Source organism: Charadrius vociferus, unplaced genomic scaffold (assembly GCF_000708025.1).
Source record: "Charadrius vociferus isolate BGI_N301 unplaced genomic scaffold, ASM70802v2 scaffold247, whole genome shotgun sequence".
In the NCBI taxonomy this organism is placed as follows: domain Eukaryota; kingdom Metazoa; phylum Chordata; class Aves; order Charadriiformes; family Charadriidae; genus Charadrius; species Charadrius vociferus.
In genome coordinates this window covers 727310-752918 of record NW_009649188.1, presented here as the reverse complement: position 1 = coordinate 752918, position 25609 = coordinate 727310, and the positions used below count along the sequence as shown (strand labels likewise).

Here is a 25609-nt window from a genome sequence, read left to right as displayed (position 1 = left end):
ATAGCTGTCCTGTAGATGTGCTACATGGTAGATCCTTTTGAGATGATTGTAGTGTGGCTGACAATCCCAATTTTTCATTCATATGAGTTCTCCAGCTTAGTTTACCATGTATCTCCATAAATATTTGCCCCAACACTGTGGGGTGTGGAAAGACTAGCTCTGTGTTGAGGCTTCCTTCTTTTATTCATGTTTAGCTGCTGCTCTGGTTAATGATTAAGAAAAAAAACCAAAACACCAGCAGCAGGATGAAGAGTCAAAATAAGACAGTTTTAAGCTTTGTAGACTTTTTTGCCCTGTTCCTTCTTCCCACTCTCCATTCCTGCCTTTGTCATTGTATGTATCTATATATGGTCAATGAGATATACTGTACCACGTGTTGCAAATCACTGTCTTTTGTTTCAGCTTTTACCAGATTCGTGCATCTATGAAAATTCCTCCAAGAATTCCACACAAATTAGAAGCTAGCTTGTTACGTGCAACTGGTAAGTGCAAAAACTTTTAGTAAATGAGGTCATTATCTTGCCTTGCTAATTAAGGGCACATGCGTTTTGTCTTATATTGTTATAACTAATGTAAAAGTGTTTTTAATTTTGTTATTAACATAATAAAAATGTAAGTTGTTTCATGACAACCTGTTGAAAAAACAGCTTGTTCTTAGCAATGAGACTTAAAAGTTGATTACAGAATCTGTGTTACAGTTTTTGCTTTATTAATCCCCTTTGCTGGTAGCAAAACATGCCTTTATATTAGAGTGTTCTGTTTTTTCCATTGATCTACTCGGTGTTCTCCATATCATTTAAGTAGGTACCTCAAAGTAGTGGAGAACCTCAGATAACAGGCTCTTATACAGATTGCTAAGCCCATTTTTCTTCTGAAAGGATCCAGTCTTGCTGTTTTCAAACTTGCTCTCTTACTGTCTGGTGGCAAAGTTGAAAATTGATCTAACCTGCTGAAGGCTGAACAGAAAAACCTACTCCCTCATCTTTTTTTCCTTTTTTTTAACCTGGCACTCACTTTTAGTTTCTTTGTCAAGGCAAACTGAACCCGGAGAAACCTGTTAGTACTCTCCTAATTCTGTGAAGCTCACACCTCAACATGCTGTTAAAATGTGAAAAGCAAAAAATGAATTAAGTTTTCAAATGTCAGATGGGATCCTTGGAATTGCAAGGAAGAAAAACCTACTACAGGCTGAGAAAATGTGATACGAAATTACTGAAACCTGAATTTTTGAGGCTATTTTAAAAGTAACTCTGAGTAGAGCAACAATGTAGATACTGAATTTTAGTCAGGCTTCCTGAATATTTCTTGGTTCGTTGTGAAATTAGTAAATAATTCTCATGAACCGAGATTGCTCCACTTCAAAGTTTACTCTCGTTTAGGGAATTTACCTTGCTGAACTGATCCTTTAGTAAACTATACATTTTTAATAGTGTCACTTAATGATATGTTTAATATTGCTGAAAAAAAGTTTTTCTGTTTCATAGTATATTTTTAGAATGGTCTTCAGTTATTTTTTCAGAAAGCTGCAGTCTTGTTAGTAAGTTGTGACATACGTGTTAGCTCCTTTGTCTGTCTTTACTAGGCATAAAGGATGTAAATGTTAAGACTGCAGTTTGACGTGAGTTTTGATCAGCAGTGCTGTCAAAAAAAAAAAAATAAATCAGGCGGTGATTCCCCCTGGCTGCTCCATCTTACCCTCATATTGCGCTGTGCTCTGTTGACACAGGTGTCTGATTTGGCCTGGGAGCTCAGCTGGGGAACTCATTCAGCTGATAAGCAGCCATTTCATAAAAAACCAAACCCGTCCAAACCCCAAAACTGGGGTCCTTTTTAGATCAGTCTCAGTTTGGTTTATCAGGTAGTTACTAATAATGTTTGTGCCACAACAAAGCGGAAAGAAGGGTACAAGCTGGTCAATGAAAGGGCATTAGTTTGTCCTTCTTGTGGATATGATAGTGCTTGGTCTTGCTGAGGACCTCTGCCTTCCGTTCATTTCAGCTGCCTGCTTAATTTAGCAGAGATGGACACTGCAGCTCTTAACTCACAGCTCTGCTGCTCAAGGAGGTGGAATAGCTGATGCCAGTTACTGAGACTGCTGTTATTTGTAGAAAGTAGCTGCTATTATGCTGCCTGTGGACTAGCACTAAGAGGGTTGACCCACTATCTGAAAGTGTTGGTTGTTGACCAGAGAAGGCTGAACAGGAGCCCCAAACTCTCTCTCTTGAGAATGATGTCCTGTGTTGGTCAGATACTTCTTCCTATACTTTTCTGTCTCTCCCTTGTTCTGTCTTCCTCATATTTAACTGTTCTTAATCCTATTTCCTTTGACAGCATCATGGTTTTCCCACTTGAGTCCAAGTCATTTTGTCAACTTCTAGGTCTCCCTAGCCTCTGCACAAGTCACCTGCAGTTTTCTTACCTTAGCTGTGTGTTTTCCCCTCTGTCACAGACTGTTTGATCTATCTCTTCCTTTTATTTACCCAAACCAAATGTACAGTCTCAGTTTTCCCTTCTTCCTGTTCCTTTGTATCTCCTTCTGCCCCTTGCCCAGCTCTTCGTGAGGTCCTATGATAATTTAAATGCAGTTTTCTTCCATTTCTATTTCCCACATCCTTTAGTAGTTCACTAGAATTGCTTGGGACCCACAATGAGTGTCATTACAGATGTGACAGGGCAAGCCACTTGCTTTAGCTCCAGCCTTGTGAAGGTCTCCTGATGTTCTTGTAATTTGAAGGGAGATGTAGTCATGCTCTAGAAAGTTAAAAGAAAAATTTATGTAATTCTAGCCTGTATGAGGTTGCTTCAGGTTTGGGGCTGTTCTGAATTCCTCCTCCTATTAGAAAATTGTGGCTGGTCTTCAGGAAGAAGGAAAAAAGAAGAAAAAAATAAAAGGCAAGTTAGGAATTAGATGTCCATTTTTACGATGCAAGAATAAATTAATTCCCCACTATTTTTTCCCCTCCGTAGCTGAGATGGCGTTTATGTGGACAGAAGCCTATAAATAGGCAGTGCATAGTTGACTTAAAAATTAGTAGTTCTGCCTTGTTGACTTCACATTTGTGAGACCTTGCTCCCCACGTAGATGTGGCTCAGCCTGTTCCTGGCATCAGCTTTTCCTCTTCGACCCCCCTCTCTCACTTCTGAGGGTGTCGTTTCACATTACACTGAAGTCAGCAGAACTGAGGGCTGTAACTCAGAGTTGGATGCTGCATAGGAAGTGGGACCTCGGCCACGTATCTCTATTACTTCTTTTTTATCAAACTGGAGTCGGAGATCCCTTTTGCTGATGCTGTGTGGTTATATCAGGTTACGTGTCATGTGAAACCATAACCACTATGCCCTTCACCTGTAACAGATGACACGGATATAAGCTGAAAGTGGCATTATATATAGGGGAATTACTCTTTAATGATTCAGCCTTTGTAAGCATTTTGTCCAGGACACCTCAATTGATGATATGCATGAAAGCACTACGGCAAAACCCAGTTACTTGTTTCTAGTTTCTGAAGGGAAGTTGAACTAAGATGTTATGAAGGTTATAGACTGGGAATGTTTGCCAGGTGCAGTGATTTTCTATCAGAGGCCTGTAGACCCCAAATCTGTAAAGCACAAACTTTGCAGATATTTTTTTTTTCTTCTGTGGATTCCTTTGAAGTAATTTATTCAGAAGAATCAAAAGAATTGAAAAGAATGTTTTGCAGTCTTGTTTACACAATTTCTAAGACTTTGTGTTCTGGAAGAGGTTAATGTTATTGAACCTGCTTGTAGAGGACTGATAAGAAAGTGTTGATATTTCTGTTACTTCTGTTCTTCCAAGTTCCATCTTCTTTTATGCGCTGTTTCACAGGATAGTGTCCATCATGATATTTCCTGTGTGATAACCCCTTGCTATTATGCTAAATACTTCCTCAATAACTGTTGTAAACCATTCCCTTTCTCATTTCTCCTAGAAGTCTTTTAACCTTTTTTTGGCAAAGGATTCCCCAACCATTTATCACACTTTCCCGAACTCTCTTTGATGAGCAGCCTCTGGACTGAAAGCAGAAGTGCCATATTGAATGAGGAATGTAGGTTCAGTTGATAGACTTGGAACTGCTCTGGCCAGAGTAGCGTGCAAAGATATGGAAGGAAAGAACAAACCACCTCTGTTCTTAAATTCAGCGGAGTGGCATATGTCATTTATCTTCTGCCTCATCTGTAGGTAACGAAGAGCTCTCAGCGTGGCTAAGCCTTGCAAATCAACATGAATGCTGGATGAAACACAGATTTCAGGATTTTTATTAGGATTTTTAATGCCTAGAATGTCTTACTCCAATTTGGAACAAAGCTAAAATTCTTCAGTCCAGAACTTACAGTAAAAGCAAATTACATTAAAAATACTGATACGGTATTTCTTTGAAACAAAATGCACTACTTCAAACTTCAGGAGTTGCTGACTTAAACGAAAACTGCTGATATTGTTGGTGTTACAGTTTTAATTGCAGTCATGAAACTAATAGGAATGGTAGTTCCACTTATTAGCTCCTGTGGGGTTTTCAGATTCTAGGCCAATTATATTAATAATTCTTTCTCTTTTCAGGTGCAGATCTTGCCTTTCCTGCTTCAATCCATGACAATATAGTTTGCAGTAAAACATTTCAGATTCTTTATAAAAATGAGGAAGTTTCTGTGAACGACGTGATGATTTTCAAAATAAAAATGCTGTTAGATGAGAGGAAGGTAATCTGCCATTCAACTTCACTGTATTCAGATAATTAAGTCTTTGTTATGTACAATTTAGATTAGTATAAATAAGGGACCTGAAAAGATTTAATGCTTCTACAATTTTGTTTTAGATTGAGGAGTCTCTTAATGAAATGAATTTTCTGCTAACATTAGATCTACACTTCACGGATACAGACTATTCGTAAGTTTAAATATAGAAGATTTTATTAAAGCAACAATATATGTTAACTTTCTAAACTGGTTAAATCTGTATTATATGTAGACATAGTGTGTTCATATTAGACATATATGAGGGTAAAAAAGAAATCCAATGCTGAAGTCTGTTAAAATTTCATAACTAGTTTGTCTCATTCTGATTTTTATTTTTTTTTACATCTTTTTTTTCCTGGGTGAGATGTCATTGCATGCCAAACTAGAGACCTGTGCTAAATTGCGATCTGCGTCAGTTACTAATAACTTGCACTTTAAATCTCATCATTCTAATTGTATGTTGTTCTGTTTTAATTTCTTTTTAGACCGGATGACCTGAGCACACTACAGCCAATTAGTAGCCGAACTTTAAAGTTGCACTTTAACGTACACCGGGGCCTTCATCATTATGTCAATGTTATGTTTGATTACTTCCATCTTTCTGTCATATCGGTTATAGTCCATGCTTCTTTGGTTGCTCTGCATCAGCCGTTGATAAGGTAATCTCTTGTTACTAAAATGCAAATAAATAATTGAGTGTCCAGATGGATATGTTACGAAAATAGAATACTTAGGAAGGAGTTAAATCTATGACCAATATAGTTTTCTTTATGATGATTTTGGAACTCGGGGCCCATAGGGGTGAGAAATTTCTTGGTTTTAAAGTTACCTGGAACAAATTTTGAGCTTGTTTTTGTTGGAAATAAGAGTATGTAGTGTAGAAGAGAGATAATACCTAAGATCACAGAGGAGGAGGAGGAATGTATAAATATCTGTATTTATACATGTATATTTAGATGTATAAATGTATAAATATTTATACATTTTCTTAATCGGGAAGATCTACTGCTCACTCTAGTTAGTGACTGAAATAGGTGCTATTAATACAAATAGGGTGACTTCTGTTAGCAATCTTCACAGTTTTCAGTTACTGCTCTAATGGCAGTGATGTCTGCAAATGATGCGTTTACCACTTTCTAAAGTAAATGGAACTGGAGAATTTAATTTTCTACTTAAAAAAAGCTTTTGCGTAATTTTTACTGAAGCCTTTTTATTTCATTGGCTTGGGTCACCGTTTGCAATCTCTGTTTACCTTGCTTCTCTGTCTCAAAAGTAAGCATGAAAAAGGGCCATACAGTCAGTCACACATATGAATTGTTCTTTACATCACTTTTCCTGTAGCATATCTATCTTTGCCTTCTTTCATGGTCTTCAGATACTCCATGCTACTTCCCCTACGTTCCTTCATACTCAATTTCAGGCTGTGCCGTAAATGCCCAAACCTGTAGCTGAAGGTATTCCCACTCCTTGTCCCTGACTTCACACCATGAAAGGCTGTGTGTCTGTGTATGTTAGACAGCTGCTCTTTGCAGTCGGACTATGCTGGTTTGGCTTTTTTTCTTTTTCGTCTTTTTTTCCCCTCCAAGTTGGATTGTTTTGGTGATGTGTTTTAGGCCTAACTATATAGTAACTGAACTGGCACATCTGGAACGATGGCACAGCAATATTAGGGAGAGGACCAAGTAGTGAGGAGGGAAGTGGGAATTATCTTAAGCTAATATTGTTATTGAAGATCTCATCTGATAAAATAACATGCTTAAAGTAGGAGCATGTATGTAAAGTGTAAGTTGTCACAACGTACCACAAGTGACATTCAAGCCTTTTCCCTTGTATTCATCCCATAGCTTTAGGGTCGAACTTCAGTTCCATGTGAGAAAATGAAAAACAGGTTTTGTTACTAATTTTCAGTCAGAAATGTATTTGTCCCTGCTGACTTTTTAAAAGGTTCCAGAAAATCTGACATTTTTAATACATTTTTTTCCTCTGTTTCTGGCTTTTCAAGTGGTGATACAATAATGCTGTTTGATTTTAAACCTCAACTTGATACAGCTTGTGTAATGACATACTGAAACGAAAAAGCAACTTCCATGGTGCTTTGGTTATCTTTAGAGTAGAATGTTACTGGTGTCCGTAAAACTATTTAAAGATCCAAGTTGTCCTTTAAATCAGTTTGAGGTGGGGAGAGGAAGAAACCTTCAAATTTACAGTGTTTCGTTTCAGCTGGGCTATCCCATATTATAATATTTAGCAAACAGTTTGTTGCTGCCGTATCCGTATCATGCTTGATTTTCTGGAGCACCTCTTTCTGAAAGACCTGAACACTGCAGACTTCACTCCCCTTTGTCCTTTGGGCTTTCGTGGGTGACTGTTTGCTTCTCTGATGTTATTGGCACCCCTTCCTTTCCTATAGGGTCACTTTCTGAGTGTTTCCTTTTTGGAGTAGCATCCAGATTCTCCTTCTCTTCTGAACAACCAGTATTAACACTTTACTTTAAAGAGAGGACATAATTCCACACAGTAACACCCCAAGAGTCCTGTACAATCTACTGTTTTTATTAATCTGTCATTGCTTATTTCTGCACGTTATCTAAAGTCCTCACTTTCTGCATTCATTCATCTTTCATTCATTTTTCCTAGTTCTTTGTTCTTACAAGGTTACCTTTGCAGGATGCTCTTTTCACCCAGGGGTTCAGGATGGGCTTTTCTCTTCAACAGGCAGAGGTCAGGCATCCCTTAGGAGAATAGCAACAGCAGTTTGTGTGACAACTTTCCAACTGCTTGCTGCTGCTTCATTTTTAGGAGGTGAAGTCCCCACAGCAAAGTTGGCAGAAAATTAATACTTCTTACCTGTTACAGTTCAAAATTTATCTGTATGGCTTAAACTTTCAGGAATACTGTTTAAATTAGTTGAGGTTTGCATTAGAAATAATGAGGAAGAGCTTGCACCATCTCTTGGCACAGAGTCAGCTGACCTTCATGGTGGGAGATGGCAACAGAACAGTTGAGGGTAATAATTTCTTAAATTTCTTCAAGTAGCTGGAGATACGATTTGAAGAGCACCGCTTTAGAAGCACTGCTCCCCTAATGCAGCAGCAGACTTAACTGAGGTATCTCGGCCATCCTGAGGGGTTTTAAAAGGGCAGATCACCATGCTAGGAACTTCCAGGGTCTTATTGAGGGTCCTTGTTTCTACTACTTTTCAAGAAAAATCAAGAATTTGTATTAACTATGATAGTTGTGTGACACATACTATGTTCAAATTATCATTTCACTTGTGCTTTTTGCAGTTTTCCTCGCCCAGTGAAGAATACATGGTTGAACAGGAATGCACCAGCACAAAACAGGGACTCTGTGATTCCTTCTCTTGAAAGTGTGGTCTTTGGCAATAACTACACAAAACAGTTATCAGCAGATGTAAGAATATATCAGTTTGAGATTTTATTTGTGTTGTTGGACTGTGTGAATTTTACCTTTTCTGTGGAAATACTACTTGATAAATAATGAGCTTTGTTAGAGTTACTTTGGTGTGCCACATGATAAGGGACATGAGAAAAATCGTTCTAGAAGGCTATGTTGCATGCTTCAGGAACAGGCAGATGGAAAGCTTACAATATTAATGTTTAACCTTCTTTTTTAATATATTGCAATGCATTGAAAATTACAAAAATTTGGATGAGGTTTGTGAAAAGAGGCAGTTTGCTTATCTGTCTTTTTAGTTGTTCTGTAACACTTCATTTATTTTACAAAATAAATATGTGCCTCATCTTTTTCTATTTTTTTTTTTAGGGTTGCAGTTTTGTTGTTTCAGAGTCTTTCCTCAGTCATGCCTATAATTTCCACTATACGCTTTGTGCCAGTTTGCTGCTTGCTTTCAAAGGGTTACATAGCTATTTCATTATGATAACAAAGGAGCTCCCCTCTTCTCACCGAATTGAATTGGGTATGTTGAATTTAATAAAATGCATCACTTTCCTGTCAGTGTTTATATAAGAATACTCCTCTTGTAGACTAAACTGGCATTGATTTCATACATCTTGTGTATCTAAAATCTTTTTGCTCAAACTGAGCAATTTAATAACTCAAGAAAAAAATAAAAAAGAAACAAGTACTGTCACGTTACTAATAACATGAGGAGATAACAGCCTGAATTTATGCAAATATATTTTTTCTTGTTGGTCTTGATTTGCCCTGTTATTTCAAATCACCATGTTTAGTGGTGGGAAAGTTAGAGAAACTCTTAATCCAAGTAGCATGCTGCACTTCTTTGTTTGTTATAAGGAAACTGTATATTTGTATAAAAATTGGAACTCTGTAAGCCTTGACTTATGAAGAATATTACAATAGAAACTTACCTGAAAGAAGACCTACAAGAAGAAATTGCTGCTGACTCAGTTAGTAGCGTAACGTTTTAAACAGACTTAGTTACCCAAGAATCAGGAAGAGATCTGAATAAACAAGAACTGTTTCTGTAAAACCAAGTAGTTAAAATATGCTTTCAGAGAAGCTATTTCTTTAATAAAGTTAAAATTAAACATTTACAGGACAGCCTCATAGAAAGAAATTTAAGTTCTATGGCAATGAGGACTGCGAAAATATTACATGAAATGTAATGTGTGGAAAAGTACATTTCTGTAGAATGCAGGTATATTAGAGAGCCTACCCTCAACTTGTGAACTAGGAGAGCAGTGAAAATAAAAAAGGAAAATACATTGGCATTATAAAGGATGTTTTAGACTTTTCCTCATCAAGCATATACCTTTTTAGTCATGTAAAGTTCTATTTAAATCTGAAAAATAAATCTTTTGGAATTCACGTTGATTGTAGAGAGCGTTTATTGATTTTTGGATCGTTTAGTTTTACCAATGTCAGAACTAAGCATTATGAAACAATAGGATTGTAAATTGAGATATGAAAACTATTGTAAAAATGTGATTTGGTCAATTAGTGATTCCAACAAGGAATGTTTCACTTGTGTATTACAAAATACAAAGCTATTTTTTGAATTTTTTTTTTTTGAGGGAGTGCATTACAAATCTCTGCATAGAAAAATACCAGAAACTGAAGCTGTTTCTTTATAGAAGCAAAAATACTGCTACAGTTATGGTACAAAGAATAGTTCTGTGACAGTTATCTTAATCTTGATATGGAGGGAAACACCCTATTAAAGGAATGACTCAACTTTTAGTCTTCCTTTAAAGGACAAAATGTGTTTTTTCCCAAATAGAAACTGTTGGCACTATTGTTGTTGTAAGGATAGGCTTAGACTAAATCTTGATACTTAACTGTTTCAGATGGGACCTTCAATTCCCCTAAAACATTCCTACAAAATATATGTGTAATAGGAAAAAGCCATCCATTTCCTTACATAGTTCAATTGTATCTTTCAAACCTCACTGAAGTCACCAAAAACATTTTCATATGCTTCAGTGGAACTTGAGTCGGACCTTTTGTCATTTCTGTGGGTAATTTAGCTTACCTTTAGGAATGCAAGCTTGAACAGAAATGCTCAAAATAAATATATGAAGAAAAAATTACTACTTACATTGAACATTCATTGTACATATTCTGCTGATGGTTTATTTCAGTGTGGGGATATTTTTTTTGTTATTTTTTAAGTCTCTGCTAGAATTAATTTGGTTTTTTATTTGTAAATCTTTTTTTCATTTGTTTTGTATATAAATTGATTGGGACAGTTGATGTAACAGAACTAATAATCTAAACATTAATTATGCTTTTGCTCATGAAGAATAGCTAATGCCTACCATTAACACTAATTTTGCTAAAATCCTTTAACAGTAAAAAAAAAAAAAAAAGAGCAGTGTTTCTGTGATGTCTATAAAGAAATTGAAACTCTCTGGACTTCACAAAGCACACAATTGTCATTTGCATTTATTTTTAATTTTTACAGTAAATGAGCTGTTTTATAGTGGAAATTTTATGTGTGAAATTGAAATGGGCATTGCAGAAGAGGATCTCAAGTCCTGTTTCAATCCCAGAATCAGCACTTTTTTGTTATAAATTAAATTATTATCTCTTTAATTTTGTTTCTTCTGTTTGCTTTGCTATTGCTCTGTCATATAATTTTAACACAAGACAGTGATTTTGCAGAAGCATGTGCAGACAACTGTTGGACTTGATAACTGTAATTGAGCATTTTAAGTATTATTGGTTTCAGGAAATAAAAAAATTCTAGCTTAATGTATATCACAAGTGATATCTAATCTAGAAACTACACTAAAATTATATGCTTTCATGTACTGATCTAACTGCACTAATTGCTAGGCTACCACTAAGCTTTTTTACTAACTTTAAGGCAAATAATAAATCACAGATTGAAAAAAAGGAGTGTAGTAACTAGTCATATGTGTACAATCCCTATAACTAGCCAAGGCCAGCATGCAGGTCCTTTATGAACGCCTTCTCAGAAGAAAATATCCACGAACCCAGAGAGACGCCTACCTAGGTATGTTTTCAAAGCAGGTGATATAACCCCTCAGATTTTTATTAATAGATAAAATATTATATTATTAATAATATAAAATATTACATTCTTTTGTAAACAGGAGCACTATTTCACTAGTCAGCCATAGTCAACATGTGTTGAACTCTTGATGGAAGTCTGCAGAATTGAGCTACTTATTTCTAGACTGAATATAGATAATAAAAGTAGAAATTACTACTGTTTTTTGGTTTAGTGTTGTTCTACTTTACTAAACAAAAATGATTGAAGAGTTCAGTCAGTTGTCACCATTTAAATAAAATAGCTAAAAATTATAGTTTCATTTAATTAATCACAGACTCATTTTTTTTTTAGATAATTAAAGCCCAATACCTTTTCTATCTGAGAAATCTTTCCTGTTGCTTCTGGTATCTCAAGGCTTGATTCCTCCAAACACTACACAAGATGTTCTCAAAGCTTAAGGTGCATTTGTCCGTATCTAAATAGCCAGTTCTCCCTGTGGAGAGCGTCAATGTTGGCCTGATGCTGGACAAAAGACAACAGTGCTGTTTAAGCACAAGGAAGTTTGTGATGGGAAAAGAGTAACATGGCAGTTCGGTATAGTAGCTCACCAGCTTAATCATCTATAACTGTGTTTTGGTTTTGTTTTAAAAAGAAAACAAAACTTTTTTAGCAGAGCCAGCAAAATCTCATCAGGTGTTTGCTGGGTGAACGTTACTGCTGTAGGATGTTACTGTTTAATTTCCTTTTGTCTTGTACTGTCGCTATTGCGTCCTTTTTTTTGATAATGTTGTAGTTTGGGCTTTTCCATAATGATTTTAGACTTCAAAGTTTTGAAATGTTGTTCAAAGCTTATTCTCAATTGCAGTGTGACAAACAAGATGAATAGTCAGTATTGTCTCATAAGTAAACCATTTAATTTTTTCACTAATGACAAAATTTGTGTCACCACAAACACACCAAAAGTAGTATCATATCTTAAGCAGTTTTCATATATTTTCAGAATAATTATCATCGAGTACTTTTTAGTTAATACAGGTGTGTGCAGTTTCTTTGAAAAACATTTTTGAACTTGTTTCTGAGAACTTAATGCATTTCTGCAATTTGCGTATTTTCTCAGAACTTTGAGTTGTACAAGTCAATTTGTTTGGCATTAAGTTTAAACCTAAGTATAATGGATGCAATTAGTTGAAAATCAATATACACTTACCAAATCTAGGTGGTGTCATTCAAAGACAAGTTAAATAAACATACTGTTGCCGTTCTGTAAACCAATGTTCATTATCTGTATCCTAAATTTATTATTGTGGGTTTCACGGCATGATTTGTTGCTGTATGGTTTCAGGAAACACTGTAGGCTTTTTGCTTAATACTGTGTTTCAAAACTGAAGTATATTATAAATACTTTTTACAGACAATTTCAGAGTTTATAAATTGTTCCCTTGTTACTGGTACTTCTGATGTAGAAGGAAATCAGAACATTGTACTAAATTGTTATTTAATTGATCAGATTCTGGGAATGGGAATTGATCAGACTGGGAATGATTACCAAGGAAAAACATCTTACATGAAGGAATAAATCTGTTTTCATTATAAATAAGTCATTCAAGGTTCAGATACAGTTTATGCTGCCATACCATGGAAGATTGATTTGCTCTTAACATTGAGCTATTGAGAGAAAGGTCAATTAAAGAACAGTTTTATGGCTAAAATATAATTCCTCGGACAATTAAAGAATTGTATTTATATTCATATGGCTTGCAAATTGGGTAAATAATATAACTGTAGAAAAATGGTATTGGCATAAAGTATCTCCGGAAAATCTGAGGTAGAAGAGGAATGTGTTACCTTGGTTGTGAACGATGACACTGCTGCTGAATAGCTGAGCAGCTCTCAATGGATAATCTCCAAACTGCATCATCTAAATTACAGTATTTTCAAGCATAATTTTGAATGGAAAATTGGTATCCTTGACAAAGTATCATGATAAGTGATCATGATACTCAATTGCAAACCTTTTTTTTTAATAATTATGTTCTCTCCTCAATCTCAGAAATTACTAAGAAATTATTTTAAGAGGAGTTTATAACTTACTTGATTTAAAGTTGACTGTGGCACTTAATATGGCTTCAAGTTTTACTCGATGGGTTCTTTCTCATGTTTTAAAATTGTTTTGTGAGATAATTGGTTTTACTCTGCAACTTGGAAAGTACATTTTTCATGGATATGTCCTCTAATCTTTCCAGAAAACATAGATGTAGAAGTTCGTCTTACAGAATTGTGTGAAGAAGTAAAGGTACAGTTTTTTCGTGTATTAAATAAGTGTAAAAATATAATATGAATAATATGCTGATTTCACATGCTAATTGGGAATAAACTGTTTGTTTCAGTGATAATATCCTGTACGTTTTTTGCCATTGCTTATTTCAGCTGCTCCTCTCCTCATTCAAAGAGAAATGGCTCAACTGACTCCAAAACTTAACTATTGATCTGGTGGCTTGGTAACTTTTGTATGCTATGAAACTGAAGATTATAGAAAGGTGGATTACTTGTACTAAAATCAAATTTTGAATTTTCTGCATTTATAAATTGAATTCTTTGGTTTTGATGGTATCAGATAACAATGACAGAAGATCAGCCAGTAGTAGTAGGTTGTACAAAAGCAGATTCTCCAAGTCGTTCCCTCATCTGGAAGGACTTGTCCTGATGCTGTCTCCTTCTCCTGTTTTACCTACTTTCTCAAGGAAACGCTGTCTACTTCAGATTTCTTAGATTTGTCTCCCCAGCTCTCTCCTTAGTCAGAACTAATTTCTTTGTCACAGTGAAATTTGAAGTACAGGTGTTAAAACTTTTTTGAAAGATTGTCCACGCTTTCTTTTTTCTGAGTGGGCCATCTGCAAAGCTGTTGAAGAACCTTTCATTACTGCAGTAGTAGTATAACTGCAAGGAAATGTAATACTGGCTTTAAAGGCATATAATTTGTATAACTGGAGACAAAACCAGCACAGTTCGCTCTCTATGGGCAACTAATGATGTTATTTTATATGTTAAAAGTTTTTTTACATTTACATATCGTCTGTAAATTCTTTCAGTACTGATGATATTTTGTTTCATTAATTTCTCCCTTAGTTTGCTAAAGTATGTTTATATTTTTCTCTTTTTCTCCTTTCTGTTCTTTTGTGCAGTTCTCATCAAAAGTTTTTCCTCCTCTTAGTTCCACTCTTGTCTATTAAGCTGGTGTTTCAGTGTTTGCCATCCATTTTTTCTACTTGCTCTTTAATATTGCTGGAATTCAGTCTTTGCTGTCTCTATGTTTTAAACCCTTTGCCTCTGTGCCTTATGTGCCTGCAATGAGTTTTTGAAAAACTATATTTTTTTCTAAAATGGCAGGGAATGTAAGCCTGGTAGTCTGTAATTGACTGGCATGAAACTATATCATAGGATTACAGTACATTGTTAAGAAAGAAAAACTTGTTTTGCACTGAGTTTGTCTTGGTGTGATCTGGTTCTAGGAAGCCTATGCTGTAACAGTGGTTCCTGAGCATGTTTAAAGTGTATGTAGACATGCAATGCCATATAAATGTTATTGAGAGTTGTGACTATTCTGAAATGGAGATGTCTTTATTAAATTTTTGCAATTGTATCAAATTTGGACTAAGATAGCGAGTATCGATTTCCTGTTTTCTAATTGCTGATTCCTGTTCCTTTCAGGCACACTATATTTTTACATGTTAGAAAATACAACAGTTGCAACTCAGTTATGGTTGCCATAAATTGAATTGCTACTTTAATTTAAGGTCAGGAGCCCTAATTCTGAAAGACAACTAGAGAGTATTTAAGGCAACATAAAATAATCTGTTAGTGTTGTAGCAGAGATTAATTCAGTACTGATACTTAGGTAAAGCAGTTGTCATTTGGAAGTTACTTTTAAAATTAAAATTATCACTACAATAAAGTGCGCTTTTTTTGATTCTCGTCTGTACATTATGGTCTTATCTGTTAATCATGTAAATATGTTTTCCTAACTTCAGAAAATGGAAAATCCTGATGAACTGGCAGAACTTATAAATATGAATCTTGCTCAGCTTTGCTCACTTCTGATGGCTCTCTGGGGGCAATTTCTGGAGGTCATTACCTTACAAGAGGAGGTCACAGCGTTGCTAGCACAAGAGCATCACACATTAAGAGTAAGTATTGACTCTGGCTTTAGGAACTCTGGCATGTGCATACTAATGTGTATCAAAATGGGACTCAACGTTCTAATTTTTCTCATTTTATTTGGAGGGGTAGTTGAAGTCATAAAGGGAGCTGTTCTAATGTATTTGTCAGCTTGTGTATCATGTTGTTAGAGCTTATTCTTGAAATATAATACATAAAACAAGTTAGTTATGTTTATGAACTAACTAATTCATTGATCTTTCAAATAAGAAATGCAGTACAAAAGGCAAATTGCAGTCTGTGGAATAAGATGTATTTGTGCAGAATGATGTATTTTCCTGCAGGAGGCATGCCTAGTGCCCACCCTGCATTTTACTTCCCTACTGCATACACGCTGCCTGCTTACATTGTAAAACAAAGTGTACTTTCCTTCTGAATTAAGAATTTATAGCATTCGTAAGCTTTGAAGAGTCTCTTAAGTGGGATTTTAAAAAAAGAAGAGATGTATCAGAAATGATCTAGCGTGTAAATATGTGTGTATAGGTATAAAAATACATATCGTGAGTAGCTACACACGTGATTGATCTGTATATGTGTATATACAGTTGCTGTGGGCTTTCTACATGCAAAACCACAGCAGTGCTGGTTCCCATAGTGTAATATTTTCAAATATGAACTAAAGCATTATCCCCACTTTCTAACAAATATATTTTTCCCCTCCCGTCTTTTGTGGCCATGCATTTGAAGAAACATATCATTTTGAAGTTTTCAGAGAGTAAGATTCATTAAAACAAAAACAAGTAAACAATGACACCCACCACCCCTACTTGTCAAACACACAGCTTGGTCTTCAGCTGACCTGGCATCTTTACTGTCTGACATAACAATCTGCACATTTACCTTGCACTCGTTGTAGAATAGGTCATTTTAAGAGAGTATCAGGAGGCGCTTCTTGTACAACCATTTGCAAAGAGCTTGTTAGAAGATCCGGTTAATGAGAATACATGTTATCAGTGCTTTGTAACAGACACAATCCAAAATAAAGTCTATTTTAAGGCTTCATTTCTCAGAGATTTGATTTGTCTCACCAGCATTTCTGTCATTTGCATCAAAACCCTTTCTGTTTTGGTTCTGGAGGGGAAACTGATTAGGAAGGGTACTTGGACTGTGGTCCTATGTACTGACTTGATAAATCATATTGTTTACTGAGGGAATCATGGTTGTGAAAGTGGGCTATTCTGGAGAATAAATGGAATCTTTCAGAAAGAGCACAAGGCTTATTTGTTAGATATGCTGGCCATAAGAAAGTGTGAGCATTTTACTGGCTGTCTGAGTCTTACTTACCTTTTTATGCTTTTCATATAAATTCTGGAATGCTTCAAGTTAACTAGTGGAAGGTATGAAATGAGAATACTGTTTCACTTAACCTTCACTTGCATTCCACTGCTGTTATGTTAGTGTTTGTACAAGTATATATTTAATAAAACCAAAAGAAGTATTAATACTTTTATTTTTACTTCTCCAACATTTAAAAAAAAAAAAAAAGAAAAGATTTGCTAATCGTTATGTATTTAGCATCTCAAATGTGGTTTGTTTTAAAATCTTTGTAAGTCAGTCTCTCTGACTCTCTGGCTCTCAAATACCTTAATTATTTAATTTTACTGCAGTTATTTTAGGGATTATAAATCAAAGCAGTTTATTATACTATGTGAATTGAGATATTAGTTGTTCTGTGATGCTTTCCAGTTTTCACAAAATTTGAATGAGTTCCCTTCCTCCCTTCTTTTTTTCTTTTTTAAATTATCATTTGATTTCACGCATGCATTTTCTCCCTTTTCAGTTGCTGTTAAGCCCACTTGTTTTGTTATCCATCACTACGCATAAATAAATTTCTTTCAAGCACCACATCATATTTAATTTTTACTTTTTTAATAAGAAAAAACCAAATTATTCTTTAATAAAAGCTGTAGAAATAGTCTTTTCTGGAAGCGTGAATCCACACTTGCAGCATAGCAGTGTGGGGATGAAGACTCTTACATAGCGCTCAGTGCAGCTTGCTAGTAAGGGACACCAAGTTTCTAAAACTTACTGGCCTTCTAAGTTGAGCTCAGTGGTGATCTGTGTTACAACTGAAAATGTTGAGTGTATTTTCTTTTTTAAAGAAGTGGCTAATCGCTATTTCTTACTGAGTTCTGAAGTTACTGGATACTACATTATCTACCCAAACATCAAAGACTGAAAAAGAGATGCAGGACACGGGTAATCTTAAACTTACCTTTTTATTTAGAGCCTGATAGTGAAGAGCAAGCAGGCCGACTCTAAAATTCAAATAATACGGCATTGAGAAGGAAATTCTACCTGAGCCAACTTACAGAGAACCAGCAATGTTTTGTTACTTAATACAAGGACTAATTTGCAAATGTGACACTTACTTTCTTCAGTCCAAGATGTGAGGACCTTGTGTGAATACTTTGCAAATATATGTAATTAAAATATATGTAAAAGACAGCTTCACTGGCCTTCCCACATGGCAGTAGAGCAGGACCCAGGAATCCATAAATTCAGTAAACCTTTAAATTAAAAAGAGATGGTAAATTTAAGCCTTAACATTTTTAAGAACGTGTTTGACTGTTCATTTTTGGATCCTGTTTTGCAGTGCTTAGTGTAATAATTTGTAATTTGTATTAATAATCTCTTGACAATTTATATTCTGAGGGTTCATGTAAACTTCTTTTGGGAAACATGCAATGATCATGTTTCACTAGCGGCATTATCTGCACACATCAAATGATGCAGGTTTTCTGGCTAGTGAATTTAGTTGAGAATTGACTAATTCTCCTCCGGAGAGAGTATCTGTCTGTTCTGGATTAAGATTTTTGTACTATACAAAATTCTGTCCTTCTAAATAATCCCTTTTATTTTGGAAATTGATACTTGGTTGTGTGCTCTACCAGATGCTAAATCTCTTTCAGTTTTACCTTTTCATCTTGCAATATTTACAGACCATACCCTCCACACGAAGTTTCTCCCTGGGAAGGTTTAGTGTTAATCTAAGATGAATGAACCCTTTTAGAGACTTGTTCATCCGACTGGTTTAGATATTTGTATTAAAATACACGCTAGCAACGCCTGTCATCTGTATTTGGTCAAATGACTTTCACCCTTTTTGCACAGATGCTTATAAAACAGGTATTTCTGATGAAGTGTTGTGAGAAAATAAGGTTATAATGAAATAGTATATTTTAAGTTTTTAAAAATATTATTTTAATCTTTTTGCTTATTTTACTTGAGTATTTAAATACTTAACTATTTTCAAATTACTTTAAATATTAAGTGCTACATAAAAAAATCAGAAAAAAATCAGGAACGCTTTAGGGATACTAGAATATCCATCAACTACGTTATCACACTGATAAGATTTACCACTGCATTTTGTTGAAAAAAACTGCTTAGAGTATGTTATTTTATATTACAAAAAATTTGCACACTAAACTAGTTCACCTGTTTGTTCCATAGTGACATCTTCTGGTAGGTCTGATCATGCTCTTCCAAAATTATTTATTTCAGTTTTCTTAGTCCTAAAATAATGAGAACTGAGAACTAAGATCTCAGACTGCCGCTCATAAATGTGTGGGCACTCAATATATATTCCACAGCAGTTTTTCTATCCAATTTTTCCTCCTCTTCCGTTTACACTGGGAGGACCACAAAACCCATAGTTTTGGGAAGTCTGTAGGGACTAGGAGTAGCAGATTCAATTTCCTCCTGCAAAGTCATTGTGGAGTTGGCCCAAGTTGGTAGCGCCTGAGTCACTAGCACCAGCTGGTAGTCGTTCTGGTTCTGCAGAGCCTGTTTGCAGCATCCTAGCAATTGCCTTGGTCCTTCCATAAGTTAAGCTCTGATTAAATATAATAAACTACTGTTGGTTTGGGGTTTTTATTTCTCCTTAATATTGATTAATGTGGGCTTTTGGAGCTTGCTTTCAACTACTTTTATACCATTGCTATCCTACTAAGAGCTATCTGGAGCTGGTAATTGGATTTTCTTCAAAAGCATTGGAATTACTTGAACAATTAAAAATGGCGTTTATTGCAAACAAAAACCAGCCTTCCTTTTCTGTTTGAGATAGTGGCAGAATTCTAAAGATCTGGTCTCCATATAACTCCAGTTACTTTATGTGGTAAAGTGATTGCTTGCATCTAAAGTCAAAACCACCTTACCTCCCCTCTGGGAAACAGCTTTATGCTCTTTTCCTGGCTTGAACCACAGGCATCTACAAACTGGGCAATATTTCTGTTACTATTTTATTTCCTATTACGTGACTGATTGGGATCTTTAATTCATTTTAAAATTGCTTGGTTTGAAATGATAACCAGTCCAGTCTTTGCGGTCAGTTGCTTTAAAATCTAGGGTTTTAACCAGTAAAATTGTCTCTAAGTCTATTGCATAATGATCTCCTCTCTTTCTTGGGGTGAGGCTGGGGATTAGCTGTGACAGAACCATCTGTTTGGAAGGCAGATGTCCATTTAGAAAAGCCAGCTGAGGAGGTGCAGAGGAATACTTAGGAACACCAATTCTAATCCCACACGTGTATGCATAAACTCCTAACATAATTTCAGAAGGACAGCAGATATATCTTGCGTGTGCGTGTCTGGTCACTGCTGGAAGTTGCATTTACAAGAAAGTGTCAAATTTAGCGTTTTCTTTTTACTTCAAAATGTTTTCCATGGCTATTCACAGGTGATGTTATTGCTGAGATTAACTTCATATAATACAGTAAATTGAATTCTGGGAGGTTGGGACAGGACTTTCAGCTTCTTAAGCACATTGGAGCAATTTTTTTCCAGTTTTTCTTTTATTAAAAAGAAAAAGAGGAAAAAGTAGAAGCTACAGAACATCAAACTTCATCCAAACAGTACTCTCAAAGTATACCAGGCAGTGTATCAGGAGAGAAACCTAACTCCCCTGCAAGTTAATGTGATCCTGAAAGTCTGATGTTTGCCAGTTACTGCAGAGGTTTTTCCTAGTGCCGTGTCTGTGCTCCGGGCAGTTGCAGGTGCTGCCCGCAGCTGTGAGTGAAGTGAAAGAGCTGAGGGAACTGAACTAGGTCTGATGGCTGCTCCACCAGATATGCTGCAAACTTACGGTCTGTTTGGGAAATTAGATGACTTAATAGGAAGACCCAGAGTATATTGAGGAAATAAACGAGTAGGGGGCCAGGAAGTGGTTGGTAAATAAATGATTGAGTAAGTAGACTAGCAGCATACGTTGTTCTCTAAGTGGGACAGAAATTTTAATTGATGTGAACAAATTGATGTTTATGCCCAAGTTAATGCACAAGCAGTTGCTAACAGCCACTTTACAGCACATTCTCTTTTTTGTGTGTCTTGTTACAACGAACAAGATACTGTCATACTGCATTTGCAGGTAATTGGGCGGTTGCAAAAATAAAAGTTCTAAAAATGCATCTAGATTGAATTAATATTGTTATGTAATATTGGAAATGTGAGAATTCTTATCTTGCAAAACCTTAACTTTGGGGTTTCTAGATACTGCATTTTCAATACATTGATTGTTTTTATTTGTAGTAAATTGCTGTATAGTTCACACTTTCTATTACCACGCGATGTATTTGATGATAAAATAAAATGCTCCCTATGTTATAAAATACTATTTTAGTATTGCATGATTTATTGACTTTAGGCATACAGTTAAGTCTTGAATACAGTGCTTGTAATTAGCACAGATTTTGTTGTTGTCTTTGTCATTTGCAGCCAAAATCTTTACAAACAAAAGTTTTTATTGCACAATAGTTTACTGTGGGCTAGAGAGTATTCATGGGAAGTTGGAAATACATACTTCTCTGTATTTTGAGACTGCAGAATATCTATTGAGCTTCTACTTCTGAAGGTAATCCTCAAGCACATTCAGAAGTGCCCATCAAACAGTCATTTCCTTTCTTCTCATTGACATTTCTCTTAATATTTTGAGTGTTATTGTTTCAGGTGAGCCTGATGTGGATTACTGATTTCTTGGTAACCAAGTTTTCAGCAGGCAGTTGAATCTAATATAGTTTCCCTCAGTCACCCAGTGCACAAATTAAAATTCTCGTTTTAGGTGCTAGTCTTGTCTGTGGCATCTTCTTTCCTTCTACTCAGACTGAACATTTAAAAAAAAGTAACTGCCTATATAATACATAGGAGTTATTAACATTGCTGTGTAGGAATGCTGGTGGATTTTCAAAAGTTACATGTAATATAAAATAAGCTCTAACTTTATTTGGATCTTGCAGGTGCGCAGGTTTGCAGAAGCATTTTTTTGTCTTGAACATCCTAGGCAAGCTGCCCTTGCCTATCAAGAACTACAGTGAGTAGCCTTTTGACATACACAGTATGTAGCATGTAGTACTATTCTGTAGCTTATGTTGTGTAGAAGTACTGTCTTGCAAAAATAGTTACGTGACAAGTTTGAGAGAAACTTATGTTCAAAATACAGATTTGAAGGTTTTTTAATGAGTTGTATAAGAAGTTATTAAATAACTATTAAAGCTATTAAATAATTAGTAGAAAAGCTTCTACTAAAGTGATTTAAACTACGGCTAATTTCTGTTAATGTAAAAATAAATAGTTCTATTTTTTTCATGTAGGACTACTTCCTTTTTTTCAGTGCTCAAAGTCATCTACAGATGTGTGCAGCTATCAAAAACACTTCCTTCTGCAGTTCTCTTCCACCACTCCCTATTGAATGCAGTGAACTAGATGGAGATATGAACTCCTTGCCTATAATCTTTGAAGATCGATATTTAGATTCAATTACTGAAGGTAAACACACCGTACGGTGCAGTTTTCTTTTTGAAGAAATGAGCAAAAACTATGTAAAACCTGAGTATTGTGCTTTACATTTCATAGAATCACAGAATCATAGAATGGTTTAGGTTGGAAGAGACCTTAAAGATCGTCTAGTTCCAACCCCCCTGGCATGGGCAGGGACACCTCCCACTAGACCAGGTTGCTCAAACCCCATCCAGCCTGGCCTTGAACACCTCCAGGGATGGGGCCTCCACAACTTCTCTGGGCAACCTGTTCCAGTGCCTCACCACCCTCAGAGTGAAAAATTTCTTCCTGATATCTATCCTAAATCTCCCCTCTTCTCATTTGAAGCCGTTCCCCCTCGTCCTATCACTACATGCCCTTGTAAAATGTCCCTCTCCAGCTTCCTTGCAGGTGCCCTTCAGATACTGGAAGGGTGCTGTAAGGTCTCCTTGGAGCCTTTTCTTCTCCAGGCTGAACAAGCCCAACCAACTCTCTCAGCCTGTCCTCATAGGAGAGGTGCTTCAGCCCTCTGATCATCTTCGTGGCCCTCCTCTGGACCTACTCTAACAGGTCCATGTCCTTCTTGTGCTGAAGGCTACAAAGCTGGACTCAGTACTCCACGCTGGGTCTCACCACAGCCAAGCAGAAGGGTAGAATCACCTCACTTGACCTGCTGGCCATGCTTCTTTCCATTCAGCCCAGGATGTGGTTGGCCTTCTGGGCTGCAAGCTCACATTGCTGGCTCATGTTGAGCTTCTCAGCATTTCTTGCTGGCTTTAAAGGAGTATATTTATTTGCCAGGAAATGTTTCTTTAGTTTGCATTTTAAGCCTGTGTAAAGTTCTAGAATTAGGTTTTAAGTAGTTTTATATCTTCAGTTACCTGCACAATCTTGTTGTAAGCAATCCTTTTTCTTACTGTTTTTTTTCCCCTCACTTTTTTTTTGGTGAAAGATCTGGATGTGCCCTGGTTGGTAGTTCAGAGTCTTCCAAGGTCAGAGTCCAATAAACTGGATAAATTTGAAGCTGAAGAAGGCTTTGTAGCTGGTTTTACTAGCCCAGAACTGAAAATAAGACCTGCAGGTGCATCCAACCTTTGGCATTCAGAAAGTGAAAAGACGCTAACAAAAACTTTGAAAGGCAAAAATGAAGATGCAAATAAATCCAAAGTTAAGGTTACTAAGCTCATGAAGACAATGAAACCTGAAAACACAAAAAAAGTTGTGAAACAGAATTCTAAGGACTCTGTGGTCTTAGTAGGCTACAAATGTTTGAAAAGTGCAGCACTGGAAGATGCCGCTAGAAGCTCAGAAGGCAGGCCTTCATACAATGCTAATGCTAATGAAGGGCTGGACCCTACATTAGGTGGATTTCCTTGTGATACAAAAACCTGCACCAGGCAAATAAGTCAAAGAGAACTTCAGTTTTTGCCATCTGGAACCGAGGAAAAGACTGCCAAGATTGAAGGTGTCCAGCCAGGTCCGGGTAGCCCTGTGCACTGTGAAAATGTGGCTATTTTTGGTAGACTTACTATTTCCCAGACAGATTCTGGAACTATACAAGCAGATAGTGCTCTACAACCCAGAGGTACACTTGAAGGTTCTCATGGAGGTGAACCAGCTTCCTCAGGAGCGAGGACAATTGAGGTCAAACCAAGTAATAAGAATCCCTACGAGGGGGAGAAAGTAACTGTTCATATTGGATCATGGGCTGAGTTTCCACAAGATGAAGTCCAAGGAGAGAATTTGCAGACACCCAATATTCAGTCTTCAGAATCTGGAAATAAATTGAATTCAGGAGGACAGGAACCAGTGCTTGAAAAGGAAGATGTCCAGGAAAGAAACTTGAGACATACCAGTGACATCTTGACAAAAATGAAGAGTAATCAGCCTACTCTTTCTGCAAAAGAAAGTCAACTTTCTGCAAGTGGAGACATGACTAAATTACCAGATGTTAGTGTGACATATGCCTCTTCTAGGTTTTCAGATTCAGGTGTAGAAAGTGAACCAAGTTCCTTTGCAACTCACCCCAACCCCGATCAGGTTTTTGAAAATGTTCAAGGGCAAAGTGCATACAATGGTGAGAGAGTATTTCCTCAGCTTTTACTAAAGCCAGACTGTGCTCTAAAAAATGCAATAGAAAGCCATTGCACTGAGAGTACCAGCGCTGTAAGTGAAATACAGTCATCCCTGACATCCATAAATTCTCTGCCTTCAGATGATGATGAGCTGTCACCTGATGAGAATTCTAAGATATCTGTTGTACCTGAATGCCAGCTAAGTGATAGTAAAACGGTATTGGATCTTGGAGCAATTGACTTGCCAAAATGTGATGACAGTAAAAAGTCAAACACCAATTTGCAGCAACGGTGTGTTGTATTTTCAGGGCACTCGGATAACAGAACTCTGTCTATACATTCCTCCCTCTCAGGAACAAAAGATCCTTTACAATTAGTTGTTTCAGATGAGGATTCATCTACTGATGTGAAAAGTTACAGCCGACAGGCAGACCTTGGCACAGCCTGCACGGACTCTCAGGACCTTAAAAGGCATCTTAACACTACAGAAGAAACAATTAAATTGCATTTGGAAATTACTTGTATGGGTGAGCCATCTGTGGTTTCAGGTTCTTCATCTGCAAATGCAGTGTATGAGGATGAAAAAAGAAACGAGAGAAAACACAACGAGCCTTTAGAACTAAAGGAGACAAATGAAGAACTGTCGGCAGCTAAAAGTGAAGCTGGTACAGATAATCCTTCTCCAACCAGTAGTACTGACATGGTAAAGCAAGGGCTTGTCGAAAACTATTTTGGCTCTCGAAGCAGCACAGATATTTCAGATATTTGGCCTATGGACAACAGCAATCCTGTTAGCCCTCAAAAGGAAACATATGAAAACCAAATAATTTGCTCTTCCCAGCAAGATGAGGAAGAAGAGGAGGATCAGGAAATGATTGAAAACGGGTATTATGAAGAAACAGACTATAGTATATTAGATGGAGCTTCCGGTGCTGACCAGGATCATGGCTCAGGAGAAGAGAGAGCCCTGAGATCTGGAAGGACTGATAGTGGACATCTGCGAGACGGAATAACTGTGCCTCCTGTCTGTACTCCTGGTTGTCTGTCTTTTCCTTCTTCTCTGAGAGACTCTCCTTGCAATGTTATCTGTTCTTCAAGGAATAAATCTGATGCAATTACACAACAGCCAGGCAGTACATCCTACAGCTCAGCTTCATCTGTTTCCTGGTATGAAAGCTCCCCAAAACCTCAAATGTTAGCGTAAGTGATTGTTTTAAAACAAATTTTTTTACTTGTAGAAATGATGTTAATATAGTATAGAAGGGGAAAAGAAGCATGGTTAGGCTCTAGAGTGCCCCTAGAACTGTAGCTTGTGGATTTTGCACACTCAAGTAACATCACGTTTTAGA

General features: G+C 36.4%; 1 protein-coding gene across 3 annotated transcripts in view; it reads left to right on the top strand.

Annotated features, from left to right (window-relative positions):
- Nucleotides 1-25609, top strand: part of FAM135A (family with sequence similarity 135, member A) — a 78847-nt gene that overhangs the window by 23859 nt on the left and 29379 nt on the right. The window contains exons 2-12 of one of the 3 annotated variants that reach the window (XM_009888848.1): nucleotides 4629-4719; nucleotides 4836-4906; nucleotides 5241-5414; nucleotides 8043-8169; nucleotides 8542-8695; nucleotides 11141-11218; nucleotides 13462-13511; nucleotides 15247-15402; nucleotides 21666-21739; nucleotides 22040-22210; nucleotides 23709-25460. In XM_009888848.1, coding sequence (XP_009887150.1) covers nucleotides 4629-4719; nucleotides 4836-4906; nucleotides 5241-5414; nucleotides 8043-8169; nucleotides 8542-8695; nucleotides 11141-11218; nucleotides 13462-13511; nucleotides 15247-15402; nucleotides 21666-21739; nucleotides 22040-22210; nucleotides 23709-25460 — 2898 coding nt within the window. Of the gene's footprint in view, nucleotides 1-402; nucleotides 483-4579; nucleotides 4720-4835; nucleotides 4907-5240; nucleotides 5415-8042; nucleotides 8170-8541; nucleotides 8696-11140; nucleotides 11219-13461; nucleotides 13512-15246; nucleotides 15403-21665; nucleotides 21740-22039; nucleotides 22211-23137; nucleotides 25461-25609 lie in introns of all 3 variants that reach the window. The other 2 variants (XM_009888846.1, XM_009888847.1) reach the window with 2 other exon arrangements.